Source organism: Balaenoptera ricei, chromosome 20, assembly GCF_028023285.1.
Source record: "Balaenoptera ricei isolate mBalRic1 chromosome 20, mBalRic1.hap2, whole genome shotgun sequence".
Classification (NCBI taxonomy): domain Eukaryota; kingdom Metazoa; phylum Chordata; class Mammalia; order Artiodactyla; family Balaenopteridae; genus Balaenoptera; species Balaenoptera ricei.
In genome coordinates, this window is record NC_082658.1 from 17,489,579 (window position 1) to 17,507,147 (window position 17,569).

Sequence of the window (17,569 nt, forward strand, 5' to 3'; positions counted from 1 at the left end):
CTGGGTAGATAAGACTTAAAGTAAAAAGGAATGAATAAGGATTTGGAAATAGTTGTAATGGATAATCATGATCATGTTTTCTTTCAAAACAGATTTATTCTCATCGAATTGCAAAAGGGGAAGATAAGAAAAGAAGCAGAAGGTAAATATTGGTCTTTTAAAGCAGAATTTTACAACTAGAGGAGAACTTAGAACTCACCTATTTCAATTTCCTCACCAAAGGCAGGAAGAATGTTTAATTACCCTAATGGTTTACCCTAATGTATTGATCAGCAGAATTAGCTCCCCAGCCCAAGCTGAGTTAGAACAGGACTGGCACAGATTCATCTGCTTTCACTAGTCCTTTAAGGAAAGAGGGTGGACGGGGAGAGGTTTTGGTTGCACCTGTTCCTGCTGGCCTGGTGCCTGGTTCCTAGGCATCAGGCCAGGCCAGAGGCCTTCTAGGAGGCTCTGGGGTAGGGAGGGCCACATGGTTGGGGATTTAGGGGCTGGCCTCACTCAAAGCTGACGAAAGGTAGCACATATGAGTCCCTTCTGTAAAGTGGCAAGAAAACTTCCCTTCTCGCCCTACTGTTTTTCAGGCCCCTACTCTATTCCCTTTATCCAAACCTCATAGAACTTTAACCGGGAGAAACTTTAGACAGTAGTTTGTCTCTTCCTTTTATAATAAGGAAATGGAGAAAGAGAAAGGGAAAGTATCTTGCCCCATGGTCACACTGCTAGTGATTATCAAAAAGAAGAGTGTCCCTTTCCACTGAGGACTTCTCTACTGATCACACTGTGCTTGGGCTGTGAGCTCCGTTTTATGTCACAATTCAGTATACACATACTATATGGGCATAAGTAGTTTCTGAAACAAACTTATTGTGCACTCTGATTTTTTTCTATTCTATTTGTATTCAAAAAGAGTATTTCGTGTTTCCCTGCTGGTCATGGCCTTTAAACTGATTTCACAATTCACTGACACCTCAGTGACAGCCTGCAGTATGAAAGTCAGAGAGCTATAGATAACTTTGCTAGTTGGGTTCAGGTGTTTACTTGGTGTGATTCAACTTATAGGATAGGATAGAGCAGCCAGGAAAATAAAAGCACCTTCTCCCCACAGCCACACCCCCAGCAAATGCTGCATGTGCGACTAAGTCCGAAGCGGACTGGTGTGAAGCGCATCTAGAGAGTAACGTGTTTCTGCCCAGCGCCGCTGTGCAGTGTTTTCACTGCACGAGGGCACTTGGCCAAGGGCCAAGAAAGGTGAACGGGGCTGAAAATCCTGCCTATACTCCATGCTAAGCCACATGCAAAGGTCTCCCCAGAGACACGGGGCGGGGGCCATTTTGGACAGACACAGAGAACTTCTGGAAGGCCAGCATGCATGGAATGATTTTCAAGATCCCGGGTCTGTGGTGATTTTGCTCATTGTGATTATGGACTGAGGTACCCATTTAGTCCTAATAAGACCAGAGAGAACACATTGTGAGAGAGATGAAAAATGACACGTAACACTAACTGTGTGTGTTTTCCTCCAAGGGGCTTTTTTCGATTTCTGCTGCGTCAGAGAAGCTCAGGGGAAAGTGAGAGTCAGGTAAATTTGAAGGGGACATAGTACTGTGGCCAGAGAAAGCAGGGGAGATGCTGAATTAATATTTCCCTTTCTGTGTTCCAGGAGGGCTTTTTCGGGAGAAGGCGGCCACTTTGGCTTAGGGATATGTATAGGCCTCTCAACGCCACACGCAAGGAAAACATGGCACAAAAGCTACACGACAGGGAGTCTTCTGATGAGGATGAGATGTACTTCTATAAGGATGTACCGTAAATGGTAGGGGACAATTTAAAATTCTCATCTAAAATGAGGAAATAATGAAAACTATCATTGTTCCTTTCAAAAGTAAAAGTCTTGGCATTATTCTTCTTACCCCAGGGAAGTCATCAAAGCCCCAGCAGAGAAGCTTCTGGCTGCATATTGGATTGATGAAGAGGCGGGTGAGGAAAGTGAGACCGCACACGAGACAGCCACAGAGTGAACCCTGTTCTGCCTCAAGCCACCTGCAAATTTTGTTTTTTAATATCGGCTTCTCAGCATTGCTTGTAAAATACTTCTTTTTCTTATATTAAAGTGTATAAATTCATAACCAAGTCTAACCAGGTGGTAAGCAATTAAAATGTAAATAGTTGAATATTTATATACCAATAACAGGGGCCTGCAAGAAGAAGCAGAGCTGAAACTAGAATCCCTCATGGTAGCCAGTACTTCCACAAGAGGAAACGTGGGCAAAGGAGGGTGAGTAGAAGGATGAAGAGGGGCTTCCCTCCCTTGTTTCCCCAGTATCATCAGTCCCTGGGAACTGGAAAACATACCATCCTCAAGGGGCATAGATGAGTAAATCAAATAGCAATTTATTCTGGTGCTCTCTCTCCTGGTTCATCAAGTACCAGTTATTTACAACATGCCCGACCTCCTGCCCATAGTGGATCATCTACTTCTGGCCCCTCTCGTACGGTCATTGGGGTTGCCAGAATATTTGGATCACTGGGCCTCCCTCCACTGTGGAGCCAAGGCCTGACTTTTCTCCCAACTTCTCAAACTCATGTACAGATGTGTACCCTGTGTACCAAGGTAGGGGGTTCTCCACCATTTCAAGCTGGTGGAAAATTCCCATTGGGTTGTTTTTTTTCTTTAAAAAAAAATCCCAACCGTTGGATAACTAGCAGGGAGGTGCCAGAAAGACAGGGGAAAGAAGAATGTGTGAGAGCAGCCATTGCCCAAGACGGCCCTCCTCAGGCCCTGGCCTCTCCTGACCCCACTGCGGGTCAGTTGTGTGCTGCTCGGCTCCCTCCAGCTCAGCCCAGCACCAAACCTACCCACCTCCTGCCTCCCCCAGCACAGGCCCAGGGCTGCATGATTCCAAGTGATTATATAGTGACAGTGCCACCTGTGGAAGGTGCAAAGGCTCTTCCACTCCTGCCAAGAAAGTCACTAATCGCATTTCTTAAGTCAGTGAGAGTTAAATACATTAATGAGTAAAAGAAATTCTGAATGAACAAGATTTGATAATCTACCAAAATGACCACAGGTGGTGCTGGTGGTTTAGTCATATGAGGTGAAGAACGGTGCAAGCCATGGGGTGATAGCACACGGTCCCCCAGAGGATCAGTGGGCCTGGGAGATAGCCCAGCAGGTTCTGCCGGTTGGGTGGGGCTCCAAGCAAAGTGAACGGCCCATCAGTTCTTCTGAGTTATGAGTTTGCTGATGCTGCATGAGAGACATCTGTTCTCTCAGTGCCTGCCCAAGTCACCTCCCAAAGGTTCTTACTGAGAATGAAAAACAAGTGTTTTTCTCTGGGCGGTGACTTCGGTGAGCCAACAAGTATTTACTGTGTTTAAGGCGCATGACTAATACTACTAACAATAGGAAGCAGCAGCAGCTAACATTTACCACTTGCTTGCTTGGTGCCAAGCCCTGGGTTAGGCGTCTTATGCTCTTATTTAGCCCAACAGTCCGTGGAAGCATATCTTGTTATCCTCGTTTGACAGATAGGAAACAGGGTTTAAAGAATGCAGGTAACCTGCTCAAGGGCCCAAGGCCCCACGTCCAAAAGTGTGAGTTAAGGTTGGAGCCCAGAACTGTTAGACTGCAACAGGGATGCAGAGAAGTATAAGCTGTGTTTGCCACCAAAGAGTTGATAACAATGATAACAATGAGGAGAAGGAGGCAGCTGCTGTTTATTGAGCACCTGCTATGGACCAGGTACAGTACTAGGCACTTTGGTTACACTATTAGGTCACAAGAGCAGAAAGTCCCCATGCCCGCTCAAACTCTGTAATGAGTGGGGGTCTGATTTCAATAAGAGAGGTGGTCACAAAGACAGGGAGCTGACGAGAAACCAAGGGTAGAGATCCTTGTACTACTGGGCTTCCCAAAGTGTGGCCCAGGATTCCAGGTAGCTCCAGGTTCCTAGTTTGGGATATTTCCATTACTTCAAAGTTGGTACATAAATGAGGCTTAGAGAATATTTTTTGCATCATACTACCTCAGATTTGCACATTTTTTTAATTAGTCTCAAATGCTACCCTACCATATTTCTAAGTTAAAATTCCCAAGAGTAAGATTCTGCTTGGCCCAGCTTGACCGAGATTGGGCAGTGTTTTTGCCAGAGCCAGAGACTTCACCCGGCCAGCCTGTGAGTGAGCCGTCTCTCCTTGGATCAGGGACTCATCCCTGGCTGTGGCCCAGAAGCAGGAGGGGTGCCCAGGGTCAGGTGGTACCAAACATGGCCGCCTGGGGCTGCCTCTGTCACCATCTTATGGTGGACAAACTAGCTCAGAGCCGAACTCCTTACTGAGACCTGAGAGATAGAAGGGGAGAGGGAGATACAAGGCCAACAGCTACTAAATGAATGCAAATTCTGATTCCGATGAAATCTGTCAGAGAAGTTAGCCACTTTTTAAAAGATAATGAAATGAGACAATATATGATTAGGGCAAAAATGATACAGAGAAGAAAACTGTAGGATTCAGAGGAGGGAAGGTTAGGAAGCTAGGGAGGGTCCATGAAAAAGGTCGAACTTGATCTGGGCCTGGATTATATGCCAGACACTGTGCCTGGTGCTGGGGAAAGAGTTGATTAGGACAAAGTCCCTGCTCTTGCGGGGCCTTAAGACTGAGAGGAGGCACAGACACCTGAAGACATATTATACATAGAAGACAGTGTGTTGACATGACAATGGCAGTGTACCAAGAAGTGGTTCAGCTCTTGGTTGGCTGCAAAGGAGTAAATGTGAGGGATGGCTTAGAGGAGGGGAAGAAGGAGAAAGCCAAACAGAAGTTTCTTGGGAGGACGAGATGAAGGAAAGGCATTCTAGACGGAGGACAGTACAGAGGCAAGAGGCATGAAACCTTGGGTGGGTTTGAAGCGTGTGCAGTCTGGTGTTCCGAAGCATGAAGCACAAGGAGGAAAGGGCAGTAGGTGAGGCTGTGCGGTCGAGCAGAGAACCAATCCCAAAGGGCCTGGTCAAGGCACATGGCGTTGACCAAACAGAGCACAAACTACAATGTTTTAAACAGAGAAGAGACATGACCAAGCTTGAGTTTTATAAAGAGTACTTTGATGGTGGCCTAAAAGTAGAGAGGCCAAGAGGTCAACTTGGTTGTTTAGACCAAGTAGGAACTGGGAGAAAATGGGGCACCAGACCCGAGGTTTTGATGCAACTGAAGAGCATGTACACTGGATACACATGAGTGAGAATAACTGAAAGGACAAGAGCTTATGTTCAGGGAAGGAAAGATTGTACTTTTAAGATCTTTCATGACAAATTCCAGATGATCAGGTCCAAATGTAACCTGGGAATGGAGATCAGTGAGGTGCTGGGAATCCAGAAGGTGATGAGAAATAATTCGGATAGTTCTGGACACTCATTCCTTTCCCCTTTCAGTAGCTCAGCAAAAAGCTAGCTCACCAGGTACCAGCGAGCTCAATGGAAAAACTAGGCTCCCCCTCCTACTGCGACCATTTCTGTCACCAAGCAGTTGCCACTGTTAGTAGTATAGACCTTCCCTGCCTCACCATCCCTGTAACTGTGACGCACTCCAGGCTGGCTCCTCCTCTACGGGAACTCTGGTCATGGGACACACAATCCAGCTAAGTCTGGTCTAATCCCCTTCTCTGAAAGCTTGGGGGTTTGAGTGCACTCTGTTATTGTTCTGCTTATAAGTTCCCCCCCCCCCGAACAATAAAACCCTACTGTATATTTGCACAGTAGGGGGTTGAGGAATTTCGTGCCCAGGAAAATCTGTGGCTTGTTGGCATGGCAAGTATTGTGGTAGAGGAAAGGACTTGGAGCCCAGGACCGAAGTCCCCAACCGTGACGAGGGCATCATTCATTAATATGCCAGTTCAATACACTGAGGGTCTCAAGTCTGTCTGGTTCAACCCCTGAATCAGACAGTGTATTGAGTAGCTGGTGGTAAGTAACCGATCACACCAAAATAGTGGCTCAAAAGAACAGTAAACATTTATTCCTCACAATTTCTGAGTCAAGCCTTTAGGGGAATATCTTGGGCAGTTCTGGCTCTGGGTCTCTCACGAGGTCCTCAAGATATCGGCCAGGGCTGCAGTCATCTGACGGCTGGACTGAGGCTGGAGGGTCCACTTCCAAGGTGGTTCACTGGCTTACCTGGCTGCCAGGGTGGTGCTGGTTGTTAGAGGGAGGCCTCCTTTCCTCCCTGCATGGGCCTGTCTGTCCACCTGCTACTTGATTGAGTGTCCTCACTACATGATGGCTGGCTTCCTCCAGAGGGAGCTGTCCGAGAGAGAGACAGAGGTTATTCCTCTTATGGCCCGGCCTCAGAAGGCACATAGCACCACTTCTGCCACATAGCATGGTTAGAAGTCAGTCACTCGTTCCAGCTCACATTCAAGAGGAGGGAACTTAGACTCCACCTTTTGAAGAAAGAAGAGTCAAAGAATTTGCGGACATATTTTAAAACTAGCATAGACAAGAAAATAGAAAGCACTCTAGATATTTCAAGCCAAAAAAAAAAAAAAAAAGCCAGAAAGAAAGAAAGATTATATCCAAACAGTTGGTGCTTATCACTGAGGGGGCTAATGGTGGTGAAAGTTGGGGATGGGGGTGCATTGTAGCACTGGCCTTCAGGTTACTTTACCACAGCTGCTTTCCATAGACTCAAAACTGCTGCTGCCACTCAGAAGTCAGGAAACTTTGGGAAACCACTGATGAGGTCATTGCAGCCCCAAAGCCCCAAGGGTGGTGACTAGGTGGGGAATATGGAGTCTGCTGCAGAGGAGGAAAGAATGATTTCCATCTGCTTTCCACCTTCCAAATTTCACACAAGTACATTTTATTGGCAGAACCCTGCTGTCGAGGGGATCTGTGAAATATGCTTCCCAGGCTTCGAGCACCTGCAGAGAAGCGGGTAGAAATGGGTGTCAAGAGCCAACCAACACTATCCAACATGCGTCCGTATACAGGTATGGTGAGGAGGCACCACCTGTACTTGGAGAAGTCCTGGAGCCCTAATCCGTTTTTTTGAAATAGGCTTATGGTTGTCCAAGGCTTTGTAAAAGGGGGGTGGTGTCCACATAGAATAACATGGTGGAGAGCTAGCTGATCACAAATCTGGAAGGTGTCACTGTAGTTGGGCAGCAGGTGGGGTACTGGTTGCTGGTGACGTGCAGGCAGCCCCAGAGGTGACTGGAGAAACACCTGGAGTTGATCCTTAGTTGGTCTCTGGAATGTTCTCACTGGAATGAAAGCTGGGTAGACTGCAGGCAGTGCAGCATCGGAGAGAACATAGCTCCATTCAAAAGGGCTGCCAGAGGAAAGGTGCCCATAGGGAAATATCATTTCTCAAAATATGGTCTGTGGACCTCTACACTCAAACATCTCTGGGATGCATCTTTAAAAGGCTGATCCTGGGACTTCCCTGATGGTCCAGTGGTAAAGAATCCGCCTTCCAGACTTCCCTGGTGGCGCAGTGGTTAAGAATCCGCCTGCCAACGCAGGGGACATGGGTTCGAGCCCTAGTCCGGGAAGATCCCACATGCCGCGGAGCAACTAAGCCTGTGTGCCATAGCTACTGAGCCTGTGCTCTAGAGTCTGCGAGCCCCAGCTACTGAGCCCTCGTGGTGCAACTACTGAAGCCCGCTTGCCTAGAGCCCGTGCTCCGCAACGGATTAATCCCAAGTATATTTGAGTACCTAATAGAGTATGAGTGTGCTAGGTACTAGAAAAAGGAAGATAAATCTGAAAATATTGTTCATGAGGTGTTCCTAATCGCTCTGGAGAAGATTATGGATCTTCTCCGTACACAGATAATGGATACAATGAATAAATGGATACATACAATGAATGCAATGGATAATGATGTGGATAATAAATCTATAGTTACTGGTTTGAAACAGTATCAAGAGCCAAGTAATTCCTCCAAAGTCAACAATTTTTGAAGTCAAAGAGCTCAGAAGTAGGTAATGGGTGGGGCTAAGGGTCTGATATATTAAGGTGGAGAAAGTCGTGGTGGGGATGGAGAAACGTGCTCGGTGATTTGGGGGTACTTTAGGAAAATGGGCTAGAAACCAGCTTTTTAAGAGTTTCGTACTAGACTGTTGATGGCTTTAAGGAGTTCTACCTTGATTTGCACATTTAAGACTCATGAAAACACTCAAGTCGAAGGAGTGCATCTTTGGTGGTCATTTCTCACACCGAGTCGGGAAATCTAAATTTTTAAAGTTCAGTGGATAGTTGGCGCTAATTACTTAGTACTCTAGTCTTCTCTGGGAGTTTGAAGAAGAAGCCAGCTGCTTTAGATGCCCGCACCATTCGATCCTGTAAACTCACACTTTGGACTCTACGCTAAAAATACACTTGAATAGAAGCGGTAAACTCCAAGACTTCTGGGCGCGGGAGCTGCGGAAGGGAAACTAGAGGCAGAGACAAGCCCGGAGTGGGAGGGGCGAGGGAGAGGTCCGAGCACCGCCCTCGTCCCACTCCCACCAAACTGGCTCCCCCCCTCAGGCTTCCGTATTAACAGCGCGTGCGCAGGCGCGCGTGCGCAGGCGCGCGTGCGCAGGCGCGCGTGCGCAGGCGCGCGTGCGCAGGCGCGCGTGCGCAGGCGCGCGTGCGCAGGCGCGCGTGCGCAGGCGCGCGTGCGCAGGCGCCCCGAACCGCGCACGCGCAGTAACGGTAGGATGGTGGCGTTGGTACCTTTTGTGGTTCCCGTCGTGGGTGACAAAACCTTGCTGGTGTGGGAGCTGAGCTCTGGACTCACGGCCGAGGACTTGCAAGTGAGCTGAGCTACGGCGGAGGGAGGGGTGGAGGAAGCCACCTCGCGCCTCAGTAACTGGGCGCCCCGGGGTACTGCTTCAGCACCTCATCTGCCTGTGGTCTCCGCTGAGAGGAATCTTAGTTCTAGAGCCGACCTGAGTAGTCAGCTCGCCCCCACAGATTCTTGAGAGATAGTTCCCAACAGCCGGCATTGCCTCCTAATGCTTCTCGAAGCTTAGGATTTCAGAGGGAAACCTGTTGCTGAGATGAGAAGTGTTTGGAGTTGCAGGATCACCACAGTTGCCTGCGGCAAAGGGCTGGGGGAATAGAAGGGAACGGGCGGTTTGGCTTCCTGGGCATGAAATTTCCTGCACTTACTTAGCATGGGCCCACCCTACAGCATTCTCTGTTCACAGTCTTCTCCCAGTTTGGCCTTCTGTATTCGGGCCGAGTCTTCCCAAACGCAGCAGTGGCCGGTCCTGTGTTCTATGCCATCATCGAGGTTTATTCAGCAAGGGATGCCCACAGAGCCCAAAAGGCATGCGACCAGAAGCAGCTTTTTCAGACATCTCCAGTGAAGGTGGGTCCAAATGTGGAATTCCTCGCTCTACTGGGATGAAGTGCTGAATTTAAAACTAATAGGCCATCGGGAATTCCCTGGCGGTCCAGTGGTTAGGACTCTGCACTTTCACTGCTGAGGGCCCGGGTTCAATCCCTGGTCCGGGAACTAAGATCCCAAGGGGGGAAGAAAAAAAATGGCCAGCGCTTGTACAGCACTGTGGTGTACAGAATGCTCTCAGATGCACTGCTCCACTGATCCCCCAGTTCTCCAGTTCTTTCTTTCTTTTTTTTAGATGAAGAAACTCGAACTCAGGATGGTTAAGTGACTTACTTAAGGTTCATGACAGTAAATGTGGAAACTAGAGGCCAAACCCAAACTGAACTGATGTTAAAGCCCATGTCATTTTATGCTGCCCCTTAATTTAAGAAATCTTCACAAGAGTCTTCCTTATATTTACTTTTATGTGGATTTTAAATGTGTGAGGTTGACAAATTGTTTTTTAAACTAATTAATTAATTTATTTATTTATTTTTGGCTGCGTTGGGTCTTGTTGCTGCGCGCCGGCTTTGTCTAGTTGCGGCGAGCGGGGGTTGCTCTTCGTTGCGGTGCGTGGGCTTCTCATCGCGATGGCTTCTCTTGTTGCGGAGCACGGGTTCTAGGCACGCGGGCTTCAGTAGTTGTGGCACACGGGCTTAGTTGCTCTGCGGCATGTGGGATCTTCCCAGACCAGGGATCGAACCCGTGTCCCCTGCATTGGCAGGTGGACTCTTAACCACTGTGCCACCAGGGAAGTCCCGAGCTTAACAAACTTTTGTCAGATGTAACATAAAGGAGGCTTCATCATCATCATCACTCTCAAACTGCCTATTCAGAACTCCCTTCAGGTTCCAGAAAATGGTTAAAATATTCTTTAATGCATTGTAGAAACCTTATTCCATGTTAACATGCCATCCAATTTTACTTCCCCAGAATTAACATTTCATTATGTGCCTCCATTCAGCCACCATTCCTTTTTCAAGGACCTTTTCAATGCCTCTGAATAAGTGAGTGAGGCTTCGATTTCCCAGACCTTTCACTTTATAATTGTGTGTCTTCTCTGATTGGCTTCTTGCTCTGGCTACTTCCTACTGACCTTGCTGCCTATTCTCACCCCTGTTTCTTTACTCACTGATTTCACCTTTATTGAATCTGAGAACTCTCCTCAGATGTGACTCCAGGTACACTATCTCCCACTTCTGTACCCTGTTTAACACCCTCTTCAATCCTGGCTGTACTCCCTGGGATTGAAATGATTTCGTGTCAGACATTCTTTAATTTGTGGACCCTGCGACCATTTCACATAACCCCTCAGATATTACGGATGGTCCTGGAAAGATTATGAAACAGTTACTTGGTATCAGTTGTGAGTAATGAGTTCTTTTCTTATATTGGACATTAAGACCATTCCATAAGCTTAGGGTCTGAGATTGTCACAGCCTAAAGCCCATCGCTGATAGAGTAATGAGGAAAATGTTCTACAAGTCACTATAGACTTGAGAGGAAAGGGCATTCGTATTCGATTTCTTTATTTAATGCAGAGCCTTAGTTTACTACCCACACCCCCGAAATTGTTACCTACTTTAATTATGCGTTCTCTTTAAATTTTATTTATTTATTTATTTGGTTGCACCGGGTCTTAGTTGCAGCAGGCGGGCTCCTTAGTTGCGGCTCAAGGGCTCCCCAGTTGCGGCACGTGGACTCCCCAGTTGCAGCAGGCAGGCTCCTTTAGTTGTGGCTCGCAGGCTCCTTAACTGTGGCGTGCAAACTCTTAGTTGCAGCATGCACGTGAGACCTAGTTCCCTGACCAGGGATCGAACCCGGGCCCCCTGCATTGGGAGCACGGAGTCTTAACCACTGCACCAGCAGGGAAGTTCCAATTATGTCTTCTTTTATTCATTAGCAGGTATATATACTTCTTATCTATTTTCCCCTGTATTTTTTATAAATACAGACGAGAGGATAACATCTTCAAATAAAATGAAGGAAAGGCCTAATGTATCTGAGTTTTTCTCAGTAGCACGAAGGGAAATGTTTGCCAGCAAGAACTGTGGCAAGGTTATCCCAGATGTCAACTGTCTCTACTACCCAGGGGCTCAGAGCCCTTCTGAAGCTTCCTAATTGTCCAGGACAGCTCCATTATGACTCACCATACAGGGCCTAGCTTCCCTGTTTTAAACGTTGCGACACTCAGCATTTAAAAATTAGTCTCCATTTCTCCTTCCCAGCAGGCAGCTTCAGTTGGAGAAAGTAATTTCATTTTCTTATGTACTCATTCATTCTCTCAGTCAACAGACCATCCCTCCTCTATTATGTGCCAAGATGTATGCTTGTTTCTGGTAACAAGGGAAGAATAATATATGGTTCCTTCAAGCACTTAAGGAGCTCATAAACTAGTGACAGAGGAAGATGCACAAACACATCAATAAAGACTTAACAATGCTTTGACTTTATTTGTATTATTTGAATGTTTATGACTATATTTATATACTGCACCCTGTTCAAAATGGAAATAGACATTTAAGAAAGAACTAGTGATGTAAAAACTCCACAGTAATATGTAAGTTGTTTAGAGAGTTAAGACTGGAAATAATTGCACTCTCAAAGAAGCTTGTTAATGCAGATGAACCTCTAATTCTTTTGGTTGCTTTATTTACATTCATCGAGGTATACGTATTCCCTCTTCTAACAGGGGTTAGTAACTTGGGGAGGGGGTGCTACAGATTAAGGTCCTAATTCAGTGGCAGGTCCATCTTATCTCCTCTTCAGGTCATATGCTCAAGCAGGAGCTACAGGATGAGACGACTAAAACAGTTCACTTCCTTTGCTTACCCCCAGCCCCATAACAGGCTTCTGCTGGGCTTCCTTGCTTGCTTTCATCATCACTTTCACCACCAGAGGTCAGGGAACCTTCCGGTTAATCAGGGGCCCTGGAAATGATGCAGAAAAGTACTGACTTAAAAATAATAAATAACATTTATTTAGGGCTCACTGTGAACTCATTGCTTAGAACGTCCTACTTAATCTTCACAACCACACTATGATATTGGTATTGATAAATCTCAGGTATATCCAAAGTAAGTCTCTATGTAGGGTTGTGATATTTTTAGGTCTTTTATGTCTTCAGGTTCGTCTCGGCACCAGACATAAGGCGGTTCAACATAGTACGCTTGCCCTAAACAGCTCCAGATGCCAAGAATTGGCAAATTACTACTTTGGTTTCAATGGGTGGTCAAAAAGGATCATCAAGGTAAACTCTGTAGATTTTCTTTGACTAACCAGACTCCTTTCAACATTGAACTCCTAGACTTTAGAGAGAAGAATAGAACGGGTCTATGGGGAGGAGATGTGAGAGGCTTCCACACGGAAGTATCTGAGCATTGGCCTGCCACCTAGAATTAGTGATAATCTCAATGACTTGGATGGTGGTGTCCATAATTTTCTCCAGTATTTGTATGGTAGATAATAAAAAAGAGTTGTCCATATCTAGTCATTCATTTGCAAGTCTCACTTGATTTTGAAGCTATAGCATACCTCAACTATTACCTGGGGTTGCTGGAGTTTAGTTTTTATTTCTAACAACAGAATATTTGGAAGTCTAGCCTTTCATTCAAAATCCTAACAGCTTCAGGATCTTTCTAACCTTGAAGAAAGGGAAAATGAAGATATTGTGACACCACTTCAGAAGCAATAGCCTGAAGTTCTTCTGTGCTTCAGAGGTGGTGTTGCCCTCCCACGAGTGCAGGAGTCCCGGAGTTGGCATGGCTGAGGAACCTTTGGGTAAGTTGGAGGAAGGTCTGTGTTCCAGTATGTGTGTGTGGGGGGAGGTGAGGGAGTGGGATTGCTCTTTTTTCCTTTCTTTCTGAAACTCAACTTTTCAGATACATCATCACCTTTTCTAAGCAACTAAAGCCCTGGGCAGAATTTTTCTGCCTGACAATATAGGTTTTTATCTTAGGCGATCCCTGACAGCACCTTAAACTTTAGAATTTTAGAACTGACTGCCTGCCAAGAAGCTTAGGAGGAGGGAAAATCAGTTAGTTTTTGTTTTTGTTTTTGGTTAATCATTTGTTTTGTGCTAAAATAGTCCTTCAAATACAGATGTCTTCTGGCCTTCAGTTATCCCAACAAAATCATTGTCTAAAGATTGAAATAAACTCTTGTGTAAATGTTCAGTCCTTTGCCTCCTATAGAAGGGCCTGAGCGGAAGAAGTAAATGTAGATCCCTAGAAAGGGGATTCCGATTGATACTGAGTTTTTTCCTAGAATCCATGGCACTTGGGCTTAGGGTTTCAAGTCAGAGGCAGGGCTGTTAGCGAATGGAGTGGAGGAGGCTCCAGCATCCACCTGAGTGGGTGATGGTTGAGGAGAGGCCAGATCATCTGCACTACCACCAAGTCTATCTCACTGTATGAATCCAGCCCTTTACGCACAGGAGAGCAGGGTCTGTAGCAGTGTAGCCTCAGCTTGTCCATTTGAAATCTGTGAGTCATATGAGATTTGTGCCACGTCCTTGGTTTGCATTTCCCGTCTAGTTAGTATTTTAGGAACTTCCAGAATAGATCTGAGCAGTGAAACTGTGCCATGCCAGGGTATACCTACAACAGAGACATTCAGCTGTACCCCAGTGTTGTGCCTGCCCTTAATCACTAAGATAGTGATCTAAGAATCACAGATGCAATTTTAGTTTTAAACATATAACCTAGAAATCAGTTATTCAGATGATAGGCATTTTAAATTCATCTGTTTTGGTTGGATTTAGGGTCATTATCATTCCTTATGAAAAGGAAGGTAACCCAGAAGCTTGCTATTCAGAAGGCTATGACAGATGCATTCCAGAAACTGCTGATTGTGGTTTTAGGTAAGACCTTTTTGACTGTCCTTGAAGTGCTTCAGTTTCAGTGAGCAAAGAAACTTATTTGAAAAGTTAATTGGGTGAAAATAATGGTTATCTAAAACATTACATATTCTTTCGTTCACCAGATGCTTTCACAGCAGCAGTCTCAAATTTGTTCTTTGTGGCATTTATGAGAAAAACGACAGCAACTATTTTTGTCCCCAGTGTTTAGATGTAGAATGACTTGCCTCAGTTCATACAGAAAGTGTTTGATGCCGTTCTTCCTCAATTGCTTGCTTATCATACAGAATAGTGCAGTGATTATAAGCCTTGGACACCTGTGTTTGAGTCCGAACTTTGTCTCTTAGATTTTGTTGTTGTTGTTGTTGTTGCAATTTTAGGTTTTTCTAGCCAGAGACATTTGAAGGTATTTAATATCTCTAAGCTGCAATTTCTTTATCTGCAAATAGGGTTAGTAATTCAGCTTATCACCTAATGGGGGATATTGTAAGAGGAAATGAGGTGATGAATGTCAAAAGCTTAGAACTATGCCTGAAACATAGTAAGCAGACAAAATATATTGACTATTATTATTATCGTTGTTTTCTTGTTGAAGAGTTTATTAGATTATGGTTTTGGAATCAGTTTAATTTCAGTTTTCATTTCTGATATATTGGGTGAATATGATTCTTATATAATAATCGGCTACGTTTTTGTGAGCCTGGAAAGTGGTCATGCTACTGAATAGCGTTGATTGGGTTCCCTATCGAGTTATACAGCAGTGAGAATGTGACAGGCTGTGCCCAAAGGAAACTTTATGAGTAGTAGATTCCCGGAACAGAATTGCTCCCCTGCTTCACAGCCCTGCAGGCTTAGAGACTGAGAAACCCTAGCTAAGTTGTCAGAGACCTTATTTGCTTGTAAGAGTTGTCCGTGGATTGGTGTTGGCCTTCCAGCCTGGGCAGTCCTTCCAGTGAAGTTTGACTTCCCTGGTCATCAGGCAGAATCTCCATCAGCTGTCAACTCTGGGTAACAACCTTTAAGAACCAAACTAAATGTCTGGGTTGTTTGTCCCTAATATGCAAAGGTATTGCTTATGTGTACTCAAAACTCCTTAGACCAAAAAGCCTGGTGGCTCTAGCTTGCCTTGAGGAAAGCTGTATTGTCCAAAAGGTACATGGGCCAGTTTCTGCCAGTAGAGTGTTCAAATGCTCTCTCTCTCCGTCTGTGTCTCCAAAGCTTTGTTCATTGTATCTGGTAGAATTTTGGTCCCAAGGAGTAGGCACTTGCCTTGCTTCTAATATGAAGTATCTATTATAGTCCAGTGGTATCTATCCCAGGTTTCAACTCACTTTGACCCCCACCTAATGCCTTCCTATTTAATTGTATTGTGATTGAACACTTTTGTTTCCACAGCTTTTAATTCCTGTGTCATTACTCCTTAGTTCTTATTTCTAAGATCATAAAGGTTTTTGAACCAAAGTTGACACTTCTTATATATTTTTTCACAAATAATTATGATAAAAAGTGAAGTGTCAGTTGAGGGAACTTCTAGGAAAGTGCTCTTATTTTCTGCTTTTAGAAATCAAAAGAATGTCTAATTATTGGGTGCTACCATTGTATACAGGAAGTTTTAGAACAAGAAAACTTCTGAATTGATCCTTGTTAACTTTATTTCAGAAAGTGGTAAAATAGCTGTGGCATATAGACCCTGTGCAGAGGTCATAGATGCTAGAACCGAAGAGGAACTACAGGATTTAATTCAAGTATGTGGAGATAAAAACTCAAGGGGTACACAGCCAGTATAGCCATAGTTCAAAACAACCAGCAGGATTTGGAAGACTTTGGCATGTCTACTCAGCTCTGTCATCCTTCGGAAAATGTGAAACTCTGAAACTGCTTTTGAGGCCGGGAATTTCTAGGACTTCTCCAAGTCCCGAGCCTTGTCTCTGGCCCCTTACTTGAAGTTTGGAGAGCAGGATTGAGGGCCATCAGTGTACGTCTACAGTTGTGGACACAGGAGAAGACACAGGCCTTTTAGAACTCCCCTCAAATAGAGGGGATTTGCAGGGATTTGGGAACAAAGTAACTATGGCCTTAAGTGTGATTATGCTACAGTGTTTAGAAACTATTCATGCCTTTCAAGTAAGGTATATTACCCAGATCTCAGCATCTCATATATACCTTGTGTTAAATATTTTGCAGAAGAACCTTTCTGTAAATCAATTATATGGATGCCTCGAATTAGGGATTAAGTTGTCAGTGTAATTGCTAAAAGAAAACATTAATGTACTGCATATAGGATTTTTATTAAAAAGGAGCAAAAAAATGTGTTTCATGTCATTGAGAGCTTAATTTGGGGCTAGATTTCTGATTATTTAACTCACCCCAATGTTGCAAAGTTTGTTTTGAAGGGAAGAAAGTAGAGAAAGAAAAGGTGGTTATGTTCTGAAAAATGCAAAAGTTTTGAAAGTTTTTCCTGTACAAAATAATTAATTTAATTCAATTTCAGTCAGTCAAGGAAACTTCAAACATATCCATGTTTGGGCTTTAAGAAGTCTAACTTCCTGTGAAATGTGAGAGGAAAGGATTCCGTATTGATACTAAAGATTTCGGAAACCTGATTATAACAACAGATCCATTCCTAAATGAGGCCAATCTTGGAATCATTTCCATTTAGAATCCATTATGTGCTAGGCACTGGGAATAAGATGAAGCTCCTTCTCTCTTGGAGTTTAGGTGTTAAAGGTGTACCAGACAATTAAAAAGGACTAAAATTAAATAGATTATGAAAAGGACTGTGAAGAAAGTAAACTGGGTGCTAGTTAACAGTATTTCAAGGAAATTACTTAACATGCTGACTTCAACATTCTAAGTGTCTTCTCCGTGTGTGCACACAGGGTAGACCTCTGAAAAGTGACACTGTAGTTTTTTCTAGATTAATGGCTCTGTTGAGACAAGGTGGGATGGGGGAAGTTTTCCCATGCTCATGTAAAGGGCCATTCACTTGGTTTTGGACTCTCTTTCCCAGAATGAATTGCTCACCTGGCCCAAACCCCTCCTACAGAAGTTCTGGAGTCATCACTGATTCAGTGGTAACCCCTAATAATAGAGTGGTGAATTAATAATGAGACGTGACTACTGAGAGTTTGGAGGAAATGGCAACATTTTAGAATAACTGTAAGGTGTGTTCCCCTCCCGCCACGCTAACTGGTGCTCATTTTGCAGGTCAGCTACTTTTCTTGTCAGCCGTGTGGCCAAAGGGGGGAAGAATGCCTCTCAGACTTGAGCTTTGAGGAGGAAGAGTTCACATTGCCAGAACTGGACTAGCACTTTTGAATTTCCCGGAATGCCAGGTCC

The 17,569-nt window shown here is 44.8% G+C and overlaps 2 protein-coding genes and 1 pseudogene across 3 annotated transcripts in view; all 3 read left to right on the forward strand.

Annotated features, from left to right (window-relative positions):
- The window catches only part of LOC132355630 (leucine-rich repeat-containing protein 37A-like), a 53,396-nt gene extending 51,260 nt beyond the window's left edge, over positions 1–2,136 (forward strand). The window contains 4 exon segments of the mRNA XM_059908070.1: positions 93–142; positions 1,525–1,579; positions 1,661–1,813; positions 1,916–2,136. Of these exon segments, the coding sequence (XP_059764053.1) occupies positions 93–142; positions 1,525–1,579; positions 1,661–1,810 (255 nt within the window). The 3' untranslated portion in view covers positions 1,811–1,813; positions 1,916–2,136.
- Positions 2,137–8,669: 6,533 nt separating this feature from the next.
- On the forward strand, positions 8,670–17,539 carry LOC132355700 (RAD52 motif-containing protein 1-like; annotated as a pseudogene).
- The window catches only part of LOC132355698 (leucine-rich repeat-containing protein 37A-like), a 44,566-nt gene continuing 44,470 nt past the window's right edge, over positions 17,474–17,569 (forward strand). Inside the window, exon 1 of one of the 2 annotated variants that reach the window (XM_059908192.1) lies at positions 17,474–17,565. In XM_059908192.1, coding sequence (XP_059764175.1) covers positions 17,559–17,565 — 7 coding nt within the window. In that variant the 5' untranslated portion in view covers positions 17,474–17,558. The remainder of the gene's footprint in view (positions 17,566–17,569) is intronic. The other variant, XM_059908194.1, reaches the window with a different exon arrangement.